Source organism: Bos javanicus, chromosome X (assembly GCF_032452875.1).
Source record: "Bos javanicus breed banteng chromosome X, ARS-OSU_banteng_1.0, whole genome shotgun sequence".
In the NCBI taxonomy this organism is placed as follows: domain Eukaryota; kingdom Metazoa; phylum Chordata; class Mammalia; order Artiodactyla; family Bovidae; genus Bos; species Bos javanicus.
Window position 1 is genome coordinate 17,601,386 of NC_083897.1, and position 23,635 is coordinate 17,625,020.

The window sequence follows — 23,635 nt, forward strand, 5'->3', positions numbered from 1 at the left end:
AATACAGTATGAACACTCAACATCATCCATTGCTCAATTTTTTGTCATATCTGTTTTTGTTGGATACACACATACCTGGTTAATGTGCTTCAGTTTGTCAATAATTTGACTGACCACTGGCTCAGGGCCCTTCATTTTCAGCTCATGGAGGTTGAACTGATTCTTCATTCCATTCCTCGCTGCCTTTTGGCTGTATCTGGAAATATGAAGGTAAAGAAAAGGTTTGTCACAAGAGAATTCCAAGCAAAGTGCAAGTTGACTGTATTTGGCACATGGTCGAGCTGACCACAAGCTACCTTTAGCCTTCCAGCCCGTGGGATGCCTGCATGGTACAAAGGCAGACCACTCCAGATAGAGTCTACTTGTACTGGAGAACATTCATTCAAAAGTCAACAAGTTTCATCCATCTCATTAGAACTGATTCAAACATATTCTTTTTAACGGCTGAGTTATATTCCATTGTGTATATGAAACTGGAGCCTATTTTACCGAGTGAAATAAGCCAGAAAGAAAAACACCAATACAGTATACTAATGCATATATATGGAATTTAGAAAGATGGTAACAATAACCCTGTATGCGAGACAGCAAAAGAGACACAGATGTATAGAACAGTCTTTTGGACTCTGTGGGAGAGGGCGAGGGTGGGATGATATGGGAGAAGGGCACTGAAACATGTAAATTATCATATATGAAACAAATCGCCAGTCCAGGTTTGATGCATGATACAGGATGCTTGGGGCTGGTGCACTGGGATGGCCCAGAGGAATGGTACGGGGAGGGAGGTGGGAGGGGGGTTCAGGATGGGGAACATGTGTACACCCGTGGCGGATTCATGTCAATGTATGGTAAAACCAATACAATATTGTAAAGTTTTTTTTAAAAAAAAGTTAACAAGTATTAATTCATCATTCCTTTTTTCTCGGTGTTGGGGATATGGCAATGAACAAGACAGAGACAAGGTCTCTGCCCTTATTTTGCCCTCCATCTAGTGTAGAGTCCAGAAGAGCACTAAGGGAGGTGCTGGGTCTTGGCCAGGGAAGCACACAGGAGGGTCCTTAATTCTGAGTGTGCTTTCTATTCATCTGAAGGATAAAGACTCTTGCATGTTCTTTATTTCCTCCTTCTCCACTTCCTCCTCCCATCATTTCCTGCAGGTCTGGGCAGCCCAGCTCCTCCTGAAAAGGCTTTCCCAACCCATTTGCAGCATAAATTATACCTGCCAGCTTCTGTCTCTGTTCTCCACAGGGAGGCAAACCAGCAGGTCAAGGGAAGGTTTTAACGTGGTCCCCCAGGATAAGACATAGGTTTCTGCTTCAAGAATGAAGTTTCAAGCTATCTATGGACATCCTCACCAGCATGAGAATGGGGGATATTTACAATCCTGGGCAATTCTGCCTTTCAGTGCGGGGCTTTGTCAACTTCAACTGGAACAGTAATTCACTACTGAGGTGGTTTCTTTGCTGGCTTCATGGTTCCAGACCTCTGTACATTTACTCACCTTTCAAAACAAGGCAAACAAACACAAAACAAAAACAAGAAACAGATTTCATTTTCTCCTTTATCTTTTCTCATGTAGAAAGACCAGAACACTGTTACCAAAGGGGGAGAAGGTTTTGATCTCTCTCTTTTTTTTTTTTTTTCGCTTTTTCCTCATCCTGATAATGGAATATTCTCTTAAAGAAATGGAAAAATTTGCAGGACTTTTGCCCCTACCTTATACACTTAAAAAATTACAATAGGGCAGTTGAATTAAGGGCAAATTCATATTTTTTTACTCATATTTTTAATTACAAAAATAACAGTGCTCATTGAAGACAATTAAAATATACAGACATAATCAAAGCATACAGCACAAGTTCTTGCATCATCTTATCCTTCCAAGAGAGAGTCATCTTTAAGTTTGATATATATTCTTCTAGAGGTTTCCACATGCGTATGTGTGCATACATGCATGCTCAGCCGCTCAGTCGTGTCCGACTCTTTGCGACCCTATGAACTGTAGCCTGCCAGGCTCCTCTGTCCATGGTATTCTCCAGGTGAGAATACTGGAGTGAGTTGCCATGCCCTCCTCCAGGGAATCTTCCCAACATGGGGAACGAACTCACGTCTGCCTTCATCTCCTGCATTGCAGGCAGATTCTTTACCCACTGAGCCACGTGGGAAGCCCTTCACAGGTGTATACTAACATGCAAGTCTAACCAAAATTGGAATTGTACTAGTTAGGCTGATTTGCAACTTATCACTTAATATGTATCTTAGATCCATTTCTGTGTCAGAACATAAATAACTGCTTTGTTTTTATTCCTCTGTATGGCTAGATCATAAATTATTTATCTAATGTCTTACTGATAAACAAGTGAGGTATTTCTAATATTTTACTAATATAAACAATGCTGCAAAGAACATCCTTGTATGGTGATCTTTGTACATTTCATGAATATCTATTAAGTTCCTAGAATTTTATCAATTTGTACTTCTAATCCCAAATTATGACATGCCAAGAATAATTAACACCACTGTATTTTTGCACAGCATTTTACAAAGCAGTTTTGTATCACTTAGCTCACTTGAGCTTCTCAGCCACACTGTGAGGAGATAGGGCAGACCTCATTATCTCTTTATTATTGAAAATTTCACAACTTCAGAAGATAGTGATCTAATAGATGCTTCCTTATAGTATAATACTCTGTCAATATTCAGTTCAGTTCAGTTCAGTTCAGTCGCTCAGTCCTGTCCAACTCTTTGTGACCCCATGAATCGCAGCACGCCAGGCCTCCCTGTCCATCACCAACTCCCGGAGTTCACTCAAACTCACGTCCATCAAGTTTATGATGCCATCCAGCCATCTCATCTTCTGTCATCCCCTTCTCCTCCTGCCCCCAATCCCTCCCAGCATCACGGTCTTTTCCAATGAGTCAACTCTTTGCATGAGGTAGCCAAAGTACTGGAGTTTCAGCTTTAGCATCTTTCCTTCCAAAGAAATCCCAGGGCTGGTCTCCTTTAGAATGGACTGGTTGGATCTCTTTGCAGTCCAAGGGACTCTCAAGAGTCTTATCCAACACCACACTTCAAAAGCATCAATTCTTCAGTGCTCGGCTTTCTTTATAGTCCAACTCTCACATCCATACATGACCACTGGGAAAACCATAGCCTTGACGAGACAGACCTTTGTTGGCAAAGTAATGTCTCTGCTTTTGAATATGCTATCTAGGTTGGTCATAACTTTCCTTCCAAGGAGTAAGCGTCTTTTAATTTCATGGCTGCAATCACCATCTCCAGTGATTTTGGAGCCCAGAAAAATAAAGTCTGACACTGTTTCCCCATCTATTTCCCATGAAGTGATGGGAACAGATGCCATGATCTTAGTTTTCTGAATGTTGAGCTTTAAGCCAACTTTTTCACTCTCCTCTTTCACTTTCATCAAGACGCTCTTTAGTTCCTCTTCACTTTCTGCCATAAGGGTGGTGTCATCTACATATCTGAGATTACTGATATTTCTCCTGACAATCTTGGTTCCAGCTTGTGCTTCTTCCAGCCCAGCGTTTCTCATGATGTCCTCTGCGTATAAGTTAAATAAGCAGGGTGACAATATACAGCCTTGACTATTTACCTTACCTAACGTTAAAACTTAGCGAATACACTGTGTGTGCATGTGAAATACTTCAGTTGCGCCCGACTCTTTGCGACCCCATAGACTGTAGCCCGCCAGGCTCCTCTGTTCAAGGGATTCTCCTGGCAAGAATACTGGAATGGGTTGCCATGTCCTTCTCCAGTGAATAAACAGATCACCCACCACATACCAATTGCCTTTGGGGGCTGTGTTAAAGGGAAATTCTTTGTTTATATATCTGGTGAGAATCAGCTCCCCACTAGCCTCCTTTTGTGTGCTTGTATATAATGCTGTCTGTTTAAATGTCATCTCCCTCTTGATGACCACCAACTCCATCCTCTTTTTCTTTATATCTACTGATGCCTGAAGCAGAGACCTGATTCACAGGTAAAGAGGTAAGCAGTTCTAAAATGAACTTTAGGAACGTGTCCCTAGAGACATCTCCCTGGACTTATTCCTATCGAAGCCTGCCCACTCCTATAAAACAAGTCACCTTCTAAAGTTTATTATCCTCAGTGGAATAGTGTAAAGACATCTGCCAACTTAGTGACTTTGCCCTGTACTCCTTCTTCCAAATCATTTATAAATATTAAGTCAAATTAGTCGCGTAGCTGATCCCTTGTGGCCCTACTGTCTATTTCCTGCCATTCAGAAAAATGCCCTTTCAGCTCTTTTTTTTTGTCTCTTAGCCCCAAGTCTTGGATAAGGAGCCGGGACTAAACACTGCTCCCCAATCCCATGGTGACTCAATTTTTTAAAAACAGCCTTGAGTTTAAAAGCTTGCCAAACTTTCTGAAAGTTGAAACAGCATCCACTATTTTGCTCTATCCATGTGCTATTTAAATCCTCAAAAGACTTAGTAAATTAAGCATGGTTTCTGGTTACAGAAGTGTTGGGAAGAGCTGGCTTATGGCTTAGACCTAAAACTTTATTTTATTTACTCCACAAAGCAGTAACCAAAAGTACTGGTTCGATTGATGTCTACATCTGCTAAAATTTAGTGGCCCTATTTTTAAATTTAGTGGCACTATTTTAAAACTATTTAGGAACTCTGCTCTTCCCCTATCCATTTAGGCATGTGAATACCTCTCCCCCATCCCCAATACTATGTCCTGTTTCTCACACCTCTACCCTTTTCTCCTTAGCCAGACAAAATGTAGAGCAGAATCTTAAAATTCTTGAGTGTTCAAATGGAATACTATGCAGACATCAAAAGAACAAAGTTAGAACAAAGCTGAAGATGGCCCCAAATTCTTGAAATCTGGTGATGCTACCATCATTGATAGGGTTCCTGGCAAGCGCACGTGTGTTGAGAGCTTCTCTATCCTCCTCTGAGCCATTTTGCTGTTCGCGACATGAGACAGATGGTTCCTGTGGGTGTCATCAAAGCAGTAGACAAGAAGGCAACTGGAGCTGGCAAGGTCACCAAGTCTGCCCAGAAAGCTCAGGAGGCTAAATGAACAACATCCTCAATACCTGCCATCTTAATCAGTGGTGGAAGAATGGTCTCAGAACTGTTTGTCCCAATTGGCCATTTAAGCTCAATAGTCAAAGACTAGTTAATGGTAACCTGGCATGATAAACCTTCAGAAGGAAAGGAGAATATTTTGTGGACCATTCATTTTTTGTGTGGCCGTTCTAAGTCATTGGTCTTTAAAATCAGTACTTTTTAATGGAAACAACTTGATTAAAAATATGTCATAGAATTTGAGACACTTAAAAAATTTAATGAGGAATAAAAAGAATGGTAAAAGCAGTTACTTCCAGTAAGTAAGATATTGGGGGAAATTTTACTTTTTTATGTCCTTCTATATCTTTTACACTTTAAAACCTTTACAGTAATTTTTAATGGGTGAAAATTTATATAGCAGTTATTTTTAAGGCAAAAGAAAACAACATGAAACAACAACAACAAGAAAAAACAAATCAAAGGAAAATAAAAAGTGGGCCTAACTCCTAGGCCTCACTCAGAGCCTCTGGGAAATTATTCTTGTTAATCAGAGTTATGTCGGCCATGACTAGATCCCTGGCTTAAAGGGGATCCCTTATGAGAACACATGTTTGGGCCAATACACAGAATGTCACCCTGGAATTCCTTCACACCTCAGATGGTTATCATCAGGTCACAAACTATACTTTGTTAGGTTAAACACAGCCTATATGTTTTCTACTCTTCAATGAGGTAATGCTAACCTATTTCAAAAGGACAGTCAGTAAGGATATGACTGAATGTGTATTATTATGAGGACCCTGTCTCTAAACAGAGGCATAAAAGCCATTCAAGTTCTTGCCAACCTTCCCAGAAGATTCGAAGAGTCCTCTCCTGATGGGAGTTGAGGGCCTCCCTGGGATTCATTCTGAACTGCTGCTCTTGCACCCAAATGCATTGTGGGTACCATGCTGAGTGGCTTGTGCTCCTTCCACATACGTTCCATTTACCAGCCCATACAGTCCGTGAGCTCTCTGAAGGCAGAGGCTTGGTTAGCTGTCTTGTGTACCACCCAGAGCACCTCCTAGTACATGTAGTAACACCAGCTGGCAGTGCTGAGTGCTTTCTCTGTGCCAGATACTGTTCCAGCATGAGGGAAAATACAACCCGCAGCACCACACTGAGTCCTCCTAAGAGCCCTACAAGATGGACAGTATTATAATCAGCTCCTTCTTGCAAAGAAGAACACTGAGGCATGAAGTGAAGCCACTTGCTGAAGGTCACACAGCTACTCAATAGCAAAGCTAGAGTTTGAACGTTTGAGTCTATGTCCAGCTGCCTCTGTTCTTAACCGCTCCGCTGCCATTATTCCTTAGAAATAATCCACGCTGACTAAATATTTGACATTTCCATTTCACACTGCCCAATTCATGGTATGATACAATTAGCCAGCTACTGGTGATGGTCTACGAGGCTCACAACAGGGTTTGCCACAACAGCTCTCTTTACCTAATCAGCGGATTCCTGGGCTTGCCCTTTAAAAGCCCTTGGGGAGAGCCCTGTGTATGGAGTTTCTTCTCCCAAACAGAGATCCAACAGCATCACCATTCAGTGAAATATTTGCATTCTTGAAAGATAAGGTATTGAAGTTAGACATATAAATAATCCTCCTCCACCACCACTGTATAGACAAACACCAAAGGTGATCTGAAATCTCTAAGGACAATAGGAAAGTGAGTGTTGGCGAAGGTCTCCCTGCCACGTAGCAATACGACATATGCAATGGAACCCCAGGGAATTTCATGTAACATACATGCTCCAAGCTTTAAGCTCAGAGGGACTCAGTTAGGGGTGTCTCTGTAGAGTTGCAGTAATTAATTCATTCATCCAGCATTTTATTTCCACTCACTTCCTCTGTGCCCCTGGTGTACAATGGTTCCTGACAGATTTTCAGTGAGGCTAAGTCACTGCAGCCACAATTCTCCCCACCCAGACTGCCCCGAGTGTCAGGAATGGGGACACTGTTGGCCATGGGGGATTTTAAGGATGGGTTATCTGCTTAGCAACACTCATCTCTAATTAGATTAACTGTCCTCTCTCCAGAACACTGCTTTTTCCTAAAGCTTTGACATGGTTCTGGCAATGAATACTGGCCAGTGGAGGAGGAAAAATAGAGAGGCGCTCCTGCCTCCTAAATCTAAACTCTTCTTAACTGGACATGTTATGCGTGATGTTAGAAGTGTCCCCATAAAGCATTACCTGTGGTGTCTTCTTCCCCCATCCAGTGTGGTACCTGCTTATTAGCACAAAAATAGCAAATTTGATTTGTGAAGTGAAAGGAAGACACATCTCTGTTCAGGCAGATGGGGCAGGGATGGAGGGGGGACACCTTGCAAAAGCCATAAAGAGCAAAGGAACCCAATGAAAATAGGACATCTGGGCGTGATGGTGTTAGGACAAATGACACAAAGAGAGCACTAGTAGAAGAGGAATAGAGTCAAACATGTGTAAAATGGGCAGTCTTTTCTTCCTGGGTCTGTGCTGGCTGAGGCAGCACAGGTGAAGTGGAAGAAAATCAATGGATTCAAACATACAACATTCAAATAGGAAGCACCCTTATCCAATCCACTGATGGTGCAGATTAAGAAACTGAGACCCAGGGAGGGACTTTCCCAGCATCACAGGTAGTTAGTATCATAACTCTCACCTTTAGAAGAAATTTCTTCTTTAAAAGGTTCCTTAAATACACGTTGGTGATTTTGAGCATTGCTAGTACGGATGCAGGAGAGAGAAGTTGCTAGAAAATTCACTTTCCTCCTTCTTCTAGGCATTAGACTACTGGAAAGTATTTGAAAGCAAGTCTTAGAAAAACCAACTTGCCCCCTCCCCCCCACCAAATATTTAATTTCACAGAAGTTTGTTTCATTTACTACTGGGGTTTTAGATGATCTACAAAGAAGTTACAGATCTCACATTCTCAGTGCGCCATCTTATGGAAAGGCTGCAGTATTGCAAGTAGCCCTTTGCCCAAACAGTGATTTATCAGACTGTTTCCTTGGAAAGCACTCCAGCTGCAACAATCACTGTGAAAAAATGGCATAATTTAAAGAGTATAAATACCTTTAAAAACAAACTAGAACACAGGGTAGAAAACCCACCTTATCAATAGGCCTAAGAAAATGTTCTTTTTCTATCCAAGATGCAGTCTTCATTTACATAAATGAACAGAAAAATAAAGCGAAAGTGAAAATTGCTGAGTTTAATAAATATGTTTAATAAAGAAGGCAGCAATTTGCTTCTCATTTATGTATGCACAAGTCTAAAGAAAAATGGTTTTCATAATTGTTGGTACAGCAATACCACTTCAGAGCAAATATCAGACAGGAGAGTGCCAGAAACAGATATGACCACCAGACTCCAAGAACTACTTTGATTCTCAAACAATAGCCTTTCAGAAATTACAGATATATTTCAACAGAAAGGAAGCAAAATTTAGAGTAGAAATCAGGGGGCTGAAAGCCCATTTATACCTCATCTAGTGGACATTACCTATATAAGGGAATAGCTATATTAGAATCCGCTTTTAGCCTAGTTTCTAACCTCACTGTGAGGAGAGACTAAAAGATTGGTCTTGGAATATAATCAAGAAGTCATTTAAACCTCAAGAAGCGAAGAATATTTTCCAGATGGTGAGGAAAGCTTGAGAAGTTGATATCACCCGCTGTGGGGAACAGCCTCCTGCAGAGATGGGGAGGCAGAGAGAAAATGCCTGAATGTTTGTCTGAAGAGGCAAACTCCACAGAGGAGCCTGGAGGTAAGGAGAGAGAAAAGTAAATAAGGAAGCAAAAGCGATTCCTGTGAGAACCGCGGCATAGGCAGAGCCTGATGTGTGGGAAGGTTGGTGAGAACAGCCTCCTGGGCTTTGAGCCCTGACCACGGGCAGCCAAGACACCAAGCCAGGGCGGGCAGGGCTGCTGAAGGGTTCTCTGAGGGGTGTCCTTGAGGGGAACATACCAAGGAGGAGAGGAATCTGAGCCAGTGTAAGATTTCCAAAAATAGCAAAAAAAAAAAAAAAGGGCAATTCAAAGTTCAATAATTGGGAGTGGAGATGTAGTAGCATAGGGTGTGTAATGGTGATTTATCATTAAATCACCCCAAACTCATTTACCGAGTCCCTCTAGCCCAGACAGTGGGCTTCCCTGATAGCTCAGTTGGTAAAGAATCCGCCTGCAATGCAGGAAACCCCAGTTTGATTCCTGGATTGGGAAGATCCACTGGAGAAGGGAAAGGCTACCCACTCCAGTCTTCTTGGGCTTCCCTTATGGCTCAGCTCATAAAGAATCTGCCTGCAGTGTGGGAGACCTGGGTTCGATCCCTGGGTTGGGAAGATCCCCTGGAGAAGGGAAAGGCTACCCACTCCAGTATTCTGGCCTGGAGAATTCCAAAGAGTCAGACACGACTGAGTGACTTTTACTTTCTAGCCCAGAAAACCAGATGTTTTCTTGTCCCACTGGAGTTAAACCAAAAGGAAATGGTCTTTACCTTTTTTTAGTTTTTTTTTGAAAGTTAGATTTTAACTCAAAAATATTTGAGTCATAAAGGACCCTCAAAATCATTTAGTTCAATGCACCCCTCTTACAGATGGGCAAACTGAGTCCCAGAGAGACCAAACAGTAGCCATCCAAATTATTATTGGTATCACTGCTGATGGAATGTGATTAGAGCCACAACGTCCCCCAAATAGAAAAGACAAGAAGAGATCAAAGAACAGGTCACACACACGAGAACACTGTATGAAAGTAACTGATGTTGAAAATAATGATCAATAATTATTTTATTTTTAAAAGGTAAAATTCAGTCCTGTCTACATAGTTTACTGAGACAGCAAAGACAGTATACTTTAGAAAGGCTGAGTAATATGGTGGAAAGAGCACTGGTCCTGGAATCAAGACATACGTTCAAAGGCTGGTACTGTGTGACTTTTGACAAGTAACTAAACTCTCCTGGACTTGAGTGTCCTTATCTCTGAAATAGGGATAATGCCACCTACATTTGTTTTGAGGATTAGCTGATGTAATGAATGTTAGCAAATTTAAGATAACATAGGTTAAGTGTTTAGAAGAGGGCCCAACACATTTATATGAGCACTGGTATTGTTTTGTGAAAGTATCCAACACAAAATAGGTGTTCAATAAATGTTATTTGGAAAAGAATTTTCTGAAGTAGAATGAATAAATCTTGCCATGAATACTTAGGGGAAGCTTCAAGTCTGCTCATCCCTGTACCGAGAGAACTGGAAAAGTGGAAGAGTCTCCGTTGGGTGAGTAGCCAGCACTGAGCAGGCAGGCCTGATTGAAAGGAACTACTCCTCAGCAGAGAGGTCCTCACAAAACTGCTAGTGGATGGGGCGTCTGAGGCAGGGAACTTATGGTTAGGACTTCAAACGGTTCAACATTTATTTTAGTCCACTGAAGAAGACATTGTTGACCTATGCCCCAGGGCAGACAGCCAAGTTTCCCGAGTGATCAACTTTGGGTGTCAGAAGCCTTTTTCACTCTCTCCTCTCTCCACATTTCATGTTCCTGCTCTCTGTGACAGAAAATATTCTGCTTCCACTTTGCATATAACTGTCACAAGTAACGAATTACATGGCTCTTGGAAACACCCACACACTTTTTCAAATCTTTCTCTTCAGAACACTGCTTTGTTTGTCCCAGGTCCCTGCGGGATCCAGAACAAACATCCATTCTTTAATGCAAGGATCTTCAAAATTAAGAAGAGAACTTTCAAACTCTACCTACAATCACACTTCACAGACTCAAGAGGAGTTTCAGGGAGAGGCAAGTCTGAGTTAGAGAAGAATGTAACTTGTGGATTTTTTTCATGCATTGCGTTTCACAAAGAAAAGCCTCCTAAATGTTGCTTTGGATGTCTTGCTGAACCTTATTTCATGAACTGATAAAGACTGCGAGCAAAGGATAAACTGTTTTTACATGAATGGGTACTACTGAAATGCTTTAAAAGAAAGCTCAACATTCTTGTCACTGTTTCGTTGTCAGTGTCTAAGCCACAGTCCTTTACAGGCCCCTAATCCTTGAGAAACCTGTATGCAGGTCAAGAAGCAAGTTAGAACCAGACATGAAACAACAGACATGAGAAAGGAGTTTGTCAAGGCTGTATGCTGTCACCCTGTTTATTTAACTTATATTCAGAGTACATAATGCAAAATGCTGGGTTGGATGAATCCCAAGCTGGAATCAAGACTGCAGGAAGAAATACTGATAACCTCATATATGCCTATGACACCACTCTAATAGCATAAAGTGAAGAAGAAGTAAACAGCCTCTTGACGAGGGTGAAAGAGGAGAGAGAAAAACCTGGCTTAAAACTCAGCATTGAGAAAACTAAGATCATGGCATCCTGTCCCATCACTTCATGGCAAATAGATGGGGAAAATGTGGAGAAACAGTGGCATATTTTATTTTCTTGGGCTCCAAAATCACTGTCGATGGTGAGTGCAGCCACGAAATTAAAAGACGCTTGCTCCTTGGAAGGAAAGTGATAACAAACCTAGACAGCATATTAAAGAGAAACATCACTTTGCCAACAAAGGTCCGTACAGTCAAAGCTATGGTTTTTTCAGTAGTCATGTATGGATGTGAGAGTTGGACCATATAGAAGGTTGAGCACTGAAGAGTTGATGCTTTCAAACTGTGGTGCTCGAGAAGACTCTTGAGAGTCCCTTGGACTGCAAGGAGATCAAACCAGTCAATTCTAAAGGAAATAAGTCCTGAATATTCATTGGAAGGTCTGATGCTGAAGCTGAAGCTCCAATACTGTGGACACGTGATAAGCGCCGATTCATTGGGAAAGACCCTGATGCTGGGAAAGATGGAAGGCAAAAGAAGGGGATGACAGAGGATGAGATGGTTGGATGGCATCACTGGCTCAATGGACATGAGTTTGAACAAACTCCAGGAGACAGTGAAGGTCAGGGAAGCCTGGCATGCTGCACTCCATGGGGTCAGAAAGAGTCAGACATGACTTAGCAACTGAACAACAACAATAAATCTTCAGTGCATGGGATTAGGCCTACTGAGATCCTGAGCCAATGGAGACAATGGTGAGAGCTTAGCTGTCTGACCTATCCGTGGAGCCAGTATTTCATGCTTTTGGGGTGAACCCTACATGTTCAGGCATGGCTTCGTCTGGTCGGGTATATTTTCCTGGGCCATATGGCCAAATTCCATCCTGGTTTCTGTGTTTATATTCACCTGAGTCAGTCCTCTGCTTTACCCAGTGGCCAGCATACAACAGGCAGTCAATATACCTCTGTTGAAATGAATTGAGACTGAAGACTTCATCCAAAGCTGATCTATTCTGCCCAGCTCTTGTCAGTCTGTTCCCCTGGGGTCTTCTGCCCCAATCTGGAGCCAGTGACTGAGGACCTGCATTATACTGGACTTCTGTCTGAGCCCTGCCAGGAAAACCTGCCACTGTGTCCCAAGCCGCCAGATCGCAGCACTTTGGAAAACAATGGCCAGGTAGGGGATGGTGGAGTTCCTGCCTGAGGCCCCAGTGAACACCATCGTTCAAGTGGCAGGTCACTGCCCACTTGGGCCAGCCGAATGGGAGAGCTGCCACAGCCCGAGCACCACTCACTCATGCAGCCTGTGTCCCATTGCCTGGGCTCCCACACTGAGCCCACCCACACTACACAATATCAATTTGCATCACAAACCCTATTCCAGTGGTCTAAACTTTGGCCCGCTTCTGAGAAGATTTTACCGTCGTGAAAGCAATTCTTTGAACCCATCTGTTATATTCGCTACGATCAAGGCAATAACTTCGAGAGGGTTTCAAATCTGATGGTGAAATTTCCAGGTTCTCAGTTTTGGGGGTCAGAAAAAGGATTTGCTGTCTTCCATCAGTACAGAGGCTTCCCAGGTCGCGCTAGTGGTAAAGAACCCACCTGCCAATGCAGGAGATGTAAGAGACATGGGTTCGATTCCTGGGTCAGGAAGATTCCCCTGGAGAAGGGAATAACAACCCAGTGACAAAAAGGTATCTGAGCTTAGAAGTAAGGAGAAGAGTTTTGTGCTACCTTAACCACGAAGAAGGCAATGGCACCCAACTCCAGTACTCTTGCCTGGAAACTCCCATGGGCGGAGGAGCCTGGTAGGCTGCAGTCCATGGGGTCTCGAAGAGTCGGACACGACTGAGCAACTAAACTTTCACTTTCCACTTTCATGCATTGGAGAGGAAATGGCAACCCACTCCAGTGTTCTTGCCTGGAGAATCCCAGGGACGGGGGAGCCTGGTGGGCTGCTGTCTATGGGGTCACACAGAGTCGGACACGACCGAAGTGACTTAGCAGCAGCAGCAGCAACCTTAAGCAATGTGATTCCCTGGTGGCTCAGATGGTAAAGAATCCACCTGCAATGTGGGACACCTGGGTTCAATCCTTGGGTTGGGAAGATCCCCTGGAGGAGGGCATGGCAACCCACTCCAATATTCTTACCTGGAGAATTCCACAGACAGAGGAGCCTGGTGGGCTATAGTCCATGGGGTTGCAAAGAGTTGGACATGACTGAAGCGACTTAGCACATGTCAGTACAGAATGCAAATACCTTCTATTCTGCACTTGCCTATTAAGCATCTATGCAGCTCTGTGCTGTTACAGAACTCTAGGAGTTAGAGACACTGAACTGTCCAGTGTTCTAAAAGCCCACTATCCCCAGTTTGGACTTCACAGACCAGATTCTGGTTTGGTCTTTGGCAAATCTGGTCCTCAGAAAATGAAATCTTCAACTAGTGACTGTGTGGGATTTCCCTGCAAACTAAGATGCTTGAGAATGTGCAGCCCACCACTTCATGAGCTGAGGACACACACCGGCCTCCATCATGACACCCAGAGAGCCAGCAGAGGGCGCCTCTGTGGCTGATGGAGAGGAGATGAAACTAGCAAGAAGAAGGTGTTAGACTTGCCCAAGGACACTAAAAAGTCTGGCCTGAAGAAAGCAGAACTGCCACTTCTGCTGCCTTCTCTTAAACTCGGTCCCAGAGCCCCAGGATGCAGGCTGCAGTCACGGCCCTGGGGAGCAGAAGGAAACACTCTGGTGGAAGTGTGTTCCAGTATTCCCCTGGTGGAAGACGGTGCCCATGGTGGGCATGGCCAGAGGAACCAAACTAGAGCCACCGGCCCTTCCACTGCCAATAGCAGAACAGCTCTGCCCTTGGCGGGCCCAAGTCTGGCACGGCCGCTCTCTAGTCACCAGCAATAAAATAACACTCAAGAGTAACAGAGGGAAGGAAAGGTGAACTGAAGTGTAAACCACCCCTACTCCAGCCTCCCCAGCAGTTGGCAGGTGCCTCCAGGTCCTCGACTCTTTGCACCTGCTCTCCGGCCAGAACAAGGGGCCTATTGTGTGCAGCTGTGTGCAGGGTGGTGCTAAGCAAACGAGAAGTGCCTCTCCTGATCATAAAGTAGATGGGATTCCAGGAAAACTTTACTCAGCCAAATAAAAGTGATTGTAAAGCACTTGGTGAAATATAAACTGCTACATAAATACTTAATAAAAGCTCACAGCAATGCACACAAGGACAGCTAGGTCAAAAATTACCCTAGCTCTCTAGCCCGGAGGGTTTCAGCAAAGAGAGAACTGTCTCCCTCCCTTGGGTTTGCTCAGCCACTTTGTATCCCTCTGCTCTGACCTGCCCTTCAGCCCCTGGCACTCCACTCCATGGATCTCTCTCCACACTGATAGAGCTCTGTGGTTTGAGGGCTTCTCATTTTCATTCTGGGTGGTTGTGTCAAATATTATTTGGAGCAACAGACACTGAATTCTATTTCTTTTGCTCAGAAGCTCCATTGGGGTCGTGTGGTGCTATGGGGGTGGCAATTTCTTTAAGGCTTAATTATGTTAATTTCACCCCAAACTCTCCAATATCAGAAACTGAGTACTCTGACATCTCAATCAGCCAACCTACCTGCCCCCCTGTAGCCCCAAAGATACCCGAAGGATCTGTTCTAATGAGAATGATTACACCCCGGGGCTCCTTTTCAATTGCTTTCACTTTGGTCTATTTGGGAAGCCATCAGAGAAAGAACTGGATATTCAATGTCATCAAGGAGGCTTTAGGGCAATCCTCCTCCATTCAGACTCCCCCCTTCCCTCAAATATCCTTGCCATTGAAACTCATGGACTGTTAGAGCTGGAAAGAGCTTTAGAGGTCATCTTGTCTAACTCCATTTTACAAATAGAAGACTGGTGGTCAGTGACTTGCCCAAGGTCACACAAACCAGTTTGTGGTAGAGTTAAGAGCCAAGCTGGACTTCCAGTCTAGGGCTAAAGGGGTCTCTACTTGCATGGGCTTCACATTCATAGGTAATGGTGTTATCATAGGAGCCATGGTGTACTGGCCTCAGAAGGACGTGAAGGTCATTGGCTCTTTCTCCCAGGGGATACCACCTTCCAGCCCTGAGAAAATCTGAAAGCTGAGAAGCATGGTGCAAGAGGCAGAAAAAGAACTGCAATTTCCTGGGCCAGGACTGGGGATAGACCAAGGGAAGGATAGAATTTAGCAGCACAGGCCAAGAAAAGCCAGACAGAACACCTATCCCAAGTGTGCTGGACTAGGAGAACAAGCTTAGATCAGGGTTTCCATCAAGAACAGGAAGAAGAGAAGCCAAGCATGTGACAGGCAGTGTCGTGGACAAGACAGCATAGACTACCTGATTTCGGATCCCATTTCTCTTAATAGTGCCGTGGCTTTTGTTGTCATTTAACCATATCATTGGGGCTTCCCTTGTGTCTCAGCTGGTAAAGAATCTGCCTGCAATGCGGGAGACCTGGGTTCAATCCCTGGGTTGGGAAGATCCCCTGGAGAAGGGAAAGGGTACCCACTCCAGTATTCAGGCCTGGAGAATTCTATGGACTGTACACGCCATGGGGTTTCAAAGAGTCAGACATGACTGAGTGACTTTCACTTTCAACCACATCAATAAATGAGGGTAATAATCATGTCCTGAAGAACTATGGATGGAGATTCATAACACTGTACAACAGGCACTGATCAAAACCATCCCCAAGAAAAAGAAATGCAAAAAGGCAAAATGGTTGACTGAGCTATTCTCAAATAGCTGAGAAAAGAAGAGAAGCAAAGGCAAAGGAGAAAAAGAAAGATATATCCATCTGAATGCAGAGTTCCAAAGAAGAGCAAGGAGAGATAAGAAAGCCTTTTCCAGTGAACAATGCAAAGAAATAGAGGAAGACAACAGGAGAGATCCTTTCAAGAAAATTAGAGATACCAAGGGAACATTTCATTCAAAGACAGGCACAATAAAGGACAGAAACAGTATGGACCTAACAAAAGCAGAAAATATTAAGAAGAGATGGCAAGAAGACACAGAAAAACTATACAAAAAAGATCTTCATGACCCAGATAACCATGATGGTGTGATCACTCACCTAGATCCAGACATCTTAGAGTGTGAAGTCAAGTGGGCCTTAGGAAACATCACTATCAACAAAGCTAGTGGAGGTGATGGGATTCCAGCTGAGCTATTTCAAATCCTGAAAGATGAGTGCTGCACTCAATATGCCAGCAAATTTGGAACAGTCAGTAGTGGTCACTGGACTGGAAAAAGTCAGTTTCCGTTCTAATCCCAAAGAAGGGCAATGCCAAAGAATGTTCAAACTACTGCACAATTGTACTCATTTCACATGCTAGCAAAGAATGCTCAAAATCCTTCAAGCTAGGCTTCAAAAGTACATGAACTGAGAACTTCCAGATGTTCAAGCTGCATTTAGAAAAGGCAGAGGAATCAGAGATCAAATTGCCAACATCCACTGGATCATAGAAAAAGCAAGAGAATTTCAGAAAAACATCTGCTTCATTAACCACACTAAAACTTTTGACTGTGTAGATCACAACAAACTGTGGAAAATTCTTCAGGAGATGGGAATACCAGACCACCGGATCTGCCTCCTGAGAAATCTGTATGCAGGTCAGGAAGCAACAGTTAGAACCGGACATGGAACAACAGACTGATTCCAAATAGGAAAAGGAGTACGTCAAGGCTGTATACTGTCACCCTGCTTATTTAACTTATATGCAGAGTACATCATGAGAAATGCTCGGCTGGATGAAGCACAAGCTGGAATCAAGGTCGCAGGGAGAATTATCAATAACCTCAGATATGCAGATGACACCGCCATTATGGTAGAAAGCAAAAAGGATTAAAGAGCCTCTTGATGAAGGTGAACGAGGAGAGTGGAAAAGCTGGCTTAAACATCAACATTTAAAAAACGAAGACAATGGCATCTGGTCCCATCACTTCATGGCAAAAAGATGGGGAAACAATGGAAACAGTGACAGACTTTTATTTTCTTGGGCTCCAAAATTACTGTGGATGGTGACTGTAGCCACCAAATTAAAAGATGTCTGCTCCTTGGAAGAAAAGCAACGACAAACCTAGACAGCATATTAAAAAGCAGAAACATTACTTTGCAGACAAAGGTCTGTATAGTCAAAGCTATGGCTTTTCCAGTAGTCGTGTATGGATGTTAGAGCTGGACAATAAAAAAGGCTGAGCGCCAAAGAATTCATGCTTATGAACTGTGGTGCTTGAGAAGACTCTTGAGAGTCCCTTGGACAGCAAGGAGATCCAACCAGTCCATCCTAAAGGAAATCAGTGCTGAATATACATTGGAAGGGCTGATGCTGAAGCTGAAGCTCCAATACGTTGGCCACCTGATGTGAAGAACTGATTTGTTGGAAAAGACCTTGATGCTGGGAAAGATTAAAGGCAGGAGGAGAAGGGGACGACAGAAGATGAGATGGTCGATGGCATCAGCGACTCAGTGGGCATGAGTTTGAGCAGCTCTGGCAGATGATGAAGGACAGGGAAGCCTAGCGTGCTGCAGTCCATGGGGTCACAAAGAGTTGGACACAACTGAGCAACAGAACAACAATCACGTCCAGATCAGAAGGCTGTGGTGAGAATTAACTTACTTAATGCACACATGAGAAGCACTATAGAAATGTTAGCCATTCTTTTGATTAAGACTTTCACTGTTTCAGTCCTACCTTCTGCAGTCAAATGCTCTACCCCTGGGCTATGCCACCTCCACTCAGTCCTACTTTCTGAAGTTTCACTGCATGCTCAGACAGGAATTAGAGGGGGCAAAGGGAAGAGAGAAGGTTTCAGAATGCCTCAGGGAAGAAAAGGTAAGAGAAGGTAAACCGTGATGGCTGAAAGCCGAACAGATCTGCAGTTCCCCAGCAACACTTCAACCATCCAGTGTAAACCTCCTATGGTGGTGCCTTTTCCCTATGCTCCTGAGGGCATAGTTGCCAGGAGATGACCAACTGTCCCTCTTTGCCCGAGACTGAGAAATTTCCCAGGACTTGGGACATTCTGTGCCCAAATTAGAAAGTCTTGGGCCAACCTGACCAAGCTGATCACCATAGGGGCCAGAGGGTGTTTGCGGTTCAGGATCACTATGTTATAACCAGAGGACAGAGCACTCCAGCTAAATGCCATCCGCTGGGGTTTGGAAAAGCTGGGTTATCCAGAAGCCATGTGAAGGGGGCTTTAATTGGACTTTCATCGTATCTATGAAGAGCAGGGGAAGAGTTTCTAAAATTAATGGGTTTCATCAGGGGTACGTTAGCCCGTTTGAGGATGCTGGTCTTCAGCAGGACATTCACACAATAGCCTCATTATCAACGATCCTTATTTGTTCACTTTGATTCTCCGACGCAGGCTTTCTTCAAGTTCTATTCCCAGTGGTGTTGTTATATGTGCTTGAATGTAATAAAGCTGCATTTATTTTAAAAGTCTGTCACTGAGACTTTTCATTAATTTAAACTGATGCTACAAATCCCCCAAAGTATCTCCTTAAGCAGGGCCAATCAGTTTATTCAACACTGTGGAATGGCTTGTTTAAAAATAGAAGTTTGTGGGAATAGGTGGATTTGCTTAAGGAAAAAAGGAATTTAAAGATGTTTTCGATGTGGACTATTTTTTACGTTTTTATTGAATTTGCTACAATCTTCTTCTGTGTCATGTTTTGGTTTTTGGCCGCAAAGCATGTGGGATCTTAGCTCCCTAACCAGGGACTGAACCTGAACCCCTCCTCCATGGGAAGGTGAAGTTTTAACCACTGGATCACCAGGGAAGTCCCCAGTTTTTTTAAAGTACTCTTTCTGGAGAGATGCATAGACAGAGAGATACTCAGGAAGATGCTCAAAGCTGCGTGTTCATAAAGAGAGTCCAGTAATGCTATGCTAATTAGCCAACACATAATGCCATTTATTCAAGGTAAAACTTCCCTCCGTGTCTGATCTACTTTTCTACATTTTTGTTGTTTAGTCCCTAAGTTGTCTCTGACTTTTTTGTGACCCCATGGGCTGCAGCCCACCAGGCAAGAATACTGGAATGGGTTGCCATTTCCTTCTCCAGATGATCTTCCTGAAGTGAAGTGAAGTGAAAGTCACTCAGTCGTGTCCAACTCTTTGCGACCCCATAGACTATACAGTCCATGGAATTCTCCAGGCCAGAATACTGGAGTGGGCAGCATTTCCCTTCTCCAGAGGATCTTCCCAACCCAGGGAACAAACCTACATCTCCTACATTGGCAAGCGGATTCTTTACCACTGAGCCACTTGGGAAGCACTTTTCTACATTAACACCTAGTAAATGGAGGGCGCCTCACAATTTTCAAAGATATTTCATGTGCGTTTGCTTACTGGAGGCTCACTACAACCCTATGAGGTCAGCAGGGGAAGCATTAATTTCACCATTTCATAGAAGGAGGAAATGAAACATAGAGTTAAAGTAAACCTGTCCAAAGGCAGACACATATACCATGAGCAAGCTGGATCTGGTACTCAGGTTTGTTACCAACCAGTATGTTTGTTGGTTCATTTATTGAATTCAACAGTATTCAACAGTATAGAGAGTCAATTCTACGGCAGGTACAACTAAACAGGGAGGATACATAGAGAAGACACAGGCTTGTCTTCTAGTGGGAGATTAGATAAAACATGCTCACTGGAGATGTGCCAGAGGGACACCTATGTGCTGAGGGTCTTAGACTGGGCTTGGGGCAGGGGGATTCAGGCTCCTCAGAGGATGCCATTGAGTCAAGGATAAGGAGGGGCAGGCCACAGCAACAGCTTTTTCTGGCCCCTTCAGGCCTTTTCTGGTCCTGGTCATTAAGCTTTTCAGCCTGAGTTTTTTTTTGGCGGGGGGCACACTGCATGGCACGTGGGATCTTAGTTCCTTGACCAGGGATCGAACCCTCACTCCCTGTACTGGCAGCTCGGAGGCTTAACTACTCGATTACCAGGAAGTCCCCAGCCTGAGTTCTTGTGTAGCATAACCCTCTACACATCCGTTGGACCCAAGGCTGGTGCACCCTGACCTCAGGTGAGGCCAGCTCACTCTGGCTCTCTTTCAAGAGGGACTTATCCCAGCTCTGGGCCTGAAGCTGTGTCCAGAAGCAAGAAGGGGGACAAAATGGGCCACCGAGTAACTCAAACTATGGTGGCTTAAGATCCATCCATTCAGAGACACGTGGACCACTAAAATACCAGGGGGCAAAATGTAGAAGCTCCTGTGACACCGGAGCTACAAATCAAAGTAAATTTTCCTTCAGAGGGAAATGAAACTTCATTACAGAGGCGACAAATCCAAGGATCAAAGGCACACTCACATAAAAAAGTAACGTTCATTGGCTTGAGAAATTGGGCAATCATGACTGATTTTAATGACCTCTCTCCTTTTCCACAAAGGTTAACCCAAGGGTGACAGAAAGGACTTCAGAGAATTGGGCAACTAGATTTGCCCTGCAACCTCACCCTTCCTGGTTTCTAACGCAAGTAAAATAGAAAGATTCCCTGAATGAGTCACTGTTAAAAAGTTCTAGGTGGAACTGTTGAAACGGCCTTTGCTATGAAACAAGATATTAAAGGTAGGCAGTCTAGTCTAGGACATATCCATAGATGCAATTAACTCTCACTTTATCAGCAATGGGCCCAAATGCCCACCACCTGTGCTGAACAGGGGCAAGGGTGAGGATTTTAACATTTTTGCAGAAGGAAGAAAAAACAAAGATAAAGATGAGAGGAAGTGGGTGAAGCTGTCTCCCTGTTCAGTTCAGTTCAGTTGCTCAGTTGTATCTGACTCTCTGCAATGCCAGGGACTGCAGCACGCCAGGCTTCCCTGTCCATCACCAACTCCTAGAGACTACTCCAATTCACGTCCATCACGTCGGTGATGCCATCCAACCATCTCATCCTCTGTCGTCCCCTTCTCCTCCTGCCTTCAATCTTTCCCAGCATCACGGTCTTTTCCAATGAGTCAGTTCTTCACATCAGGTTGGAAAATATTGGAGTTTCAGCTTCAGCATCAGTCCTTCCAATGAATATTCAGGACTGATTTCCTTTAGGATGGACTGGTTGGATCTCCTTGCAGTCCAAGGGACTCTCAAGAGTCTTCTCCAACACCACAGTTCAAAAGCATCAATTCTTCAGTGCTCGGCTTTCTTTATAGTCCAACTCTCACATCCATATATGACTACTGGAAAAACCAAAGTTTTGACTATATGGACCTTTGTTGGTAAAAGACTTCAGAAATGGATCACTGAAGGGAATTAAAGTCATGCAGAGCTCCATGTCTCTTCCAGTAAAAAATGGGAAGGACCATTTTTATAGGCTCATTTTACTGAAAAACAGCAATAGCAGCTACCATTTCTTAAGGGCCTACTGTGTTTCGGGCACTGTACTCTGTATTCACAATCTCTCTGAATCCTGTCAACAATTCATTAAAGGTAGAAATTATTAACTCCATTGGGCAGATGTGGAAATGGGCTCAGAGAAGAGAAAGAGCTAATACCTACTGGAGCAGAAATCCAAACCCAGGCTTGCTGACCCGAAAGCTATGCATTGAAACAACTACCCCATGGCTTTTTACAATTGCCCCGTAACTTTGCAATTTGCCTCTGGGTGCTTTTTGTTAATTCCTAACTGCTTGACTTTATTAGTAAAAATCACCAGAGAAACGCAGCCAATATTTTGCATTCACTTAAGTATAGGTGGTAAAGGGCAAAAAAAAAAAAACAAAACAAAAAAAAACAAAACCCTGCAGAGCTGAGTTTCTTGCAAGGGAGCCCCCAAAAGCTTACCCTGGGGCAAGAACTGGGGCCAGTGGCAGTAGAGAAGGGGCACCTGCCAATCGTTTCCGGCAGCGGGTAAAATCTATAGCACGATCACAGCAGCCCCAACAATAAGGCAGCCAGAGGGGTCTAAGAGCAGAGCCACTGGCAAGAGCCTCCCAAGAGGCTCCCCTAACAGGCTTCTGCCTGTCCTTCAAACTCGGAGTCTCAAGAGTCCATTTTCTTGATGCTCAGTGACTGCCAGAAATAACTCTCCTGGGTCAGAGCACCTGGATGAAAATGTTTCAGGCAGGTTCTGCTTGTGTCAGTCAAAGGCGTTCTGATGAAGCAACACTGCTATCACTCAAGGACTGACTGTCCACTTCAGACAGAAAAGGCCGGGGCACTTGTCCCGCCCAGCAGCCTTGTTTCAGTCAATTCGCCACCTCCCTTACGTGCTCTCAGAGCGCTGAATAGAAAGCAATGGCAGACTTCAAATTTGTAAATAAATATCAATCAGAATGTATACAGCCAAAACTATGTTGGGTACCATCAGCAATTCTGACGTTACTTAAAACATTTCTGGAGTGCCTCTCTGGAAAGTCTATGTAAAATCAGTTTAAGTGTCACAAGAAATACACAGCTCCTTTTATCCTCTTACCCCAAATAGATCCCAAATGGTATAACGCAGCTTAAGCAGCCTCCCCATTCAACAGTGTGGTTCCAAAAGACTTACAGATATTTACCCCAAATCCAGTGTGCCTTGACAGGAAGAATGGCCTACAACTCTTCACCCTGGCCCTGGACATTTACCTGTCCTGTTCAACCACACCCTAATGATGTGCCAATATTAACAACAGCAATCACGTACTCATGTGTCAGCATACCCCTTCACAACAGTCCTGCAGAACAGGTACAATTATGCCCATCTCAAAATAAGGGAAGAGGTTGTGCTGTTAAAGGACCTGCCAGAAGCACACAGTCAATGTCTAAACCAAGATTAAAACCTTCACCTGGATCATTCTAGTGACTGTACTCACTCTTCCAGACATGCACCAATCACCTGGCTCATGCATCCTAACCTCTCAGGGCCTTCTCTAATTCTCCGTCTGTATCACTGATGAAAAATGGGCTGAACACCAACAGCTTGCAGACTGGGAAACTGACCATATGACCTCAAGGCTTTTTCTCCAGGGAATCTTCCCAACCCAGGGATCAAACCCAGGTCTCCCGCACTGCAGGCAGATTCTTTACCAGCTGAGCCACTAGGGAAGCCCAAGAATACTGGAGTGGGTAGCCTATTCCTTCTCCAGAGGATCAAACCGGGGTTTCCTGCATTGCAGGCAGATTCTTTACCAACTGAGCTATCAGGGACCCTTTCCTAAAGAAGATGTCAAAAAATATTTTGAGGACTGGTGGCCTCAGTGA

General features: G+C 43.9%; 1 protein-coding gene across 1 annotated transcript in view; it reads right to left on the reverse strand.

The window, feature by feature from the left end:
* Nucleotides 1-23,635, reverse strand: part of GPC3 (glypican 3) — a 459,188-nt gene that overhangs the window by 117,545 nt on the left and 318,008 nt on the right. Inside the window, exon 6 of the mRNA XM_061408363.1 lies at nt 76-196. Within this exon, the coding sequence (XP_061264347.1) occupies nt 76-196 (121 nt within the window). The remainder of the gene's footprint in view (nt 1-75; nt 197-23,635) is intronic.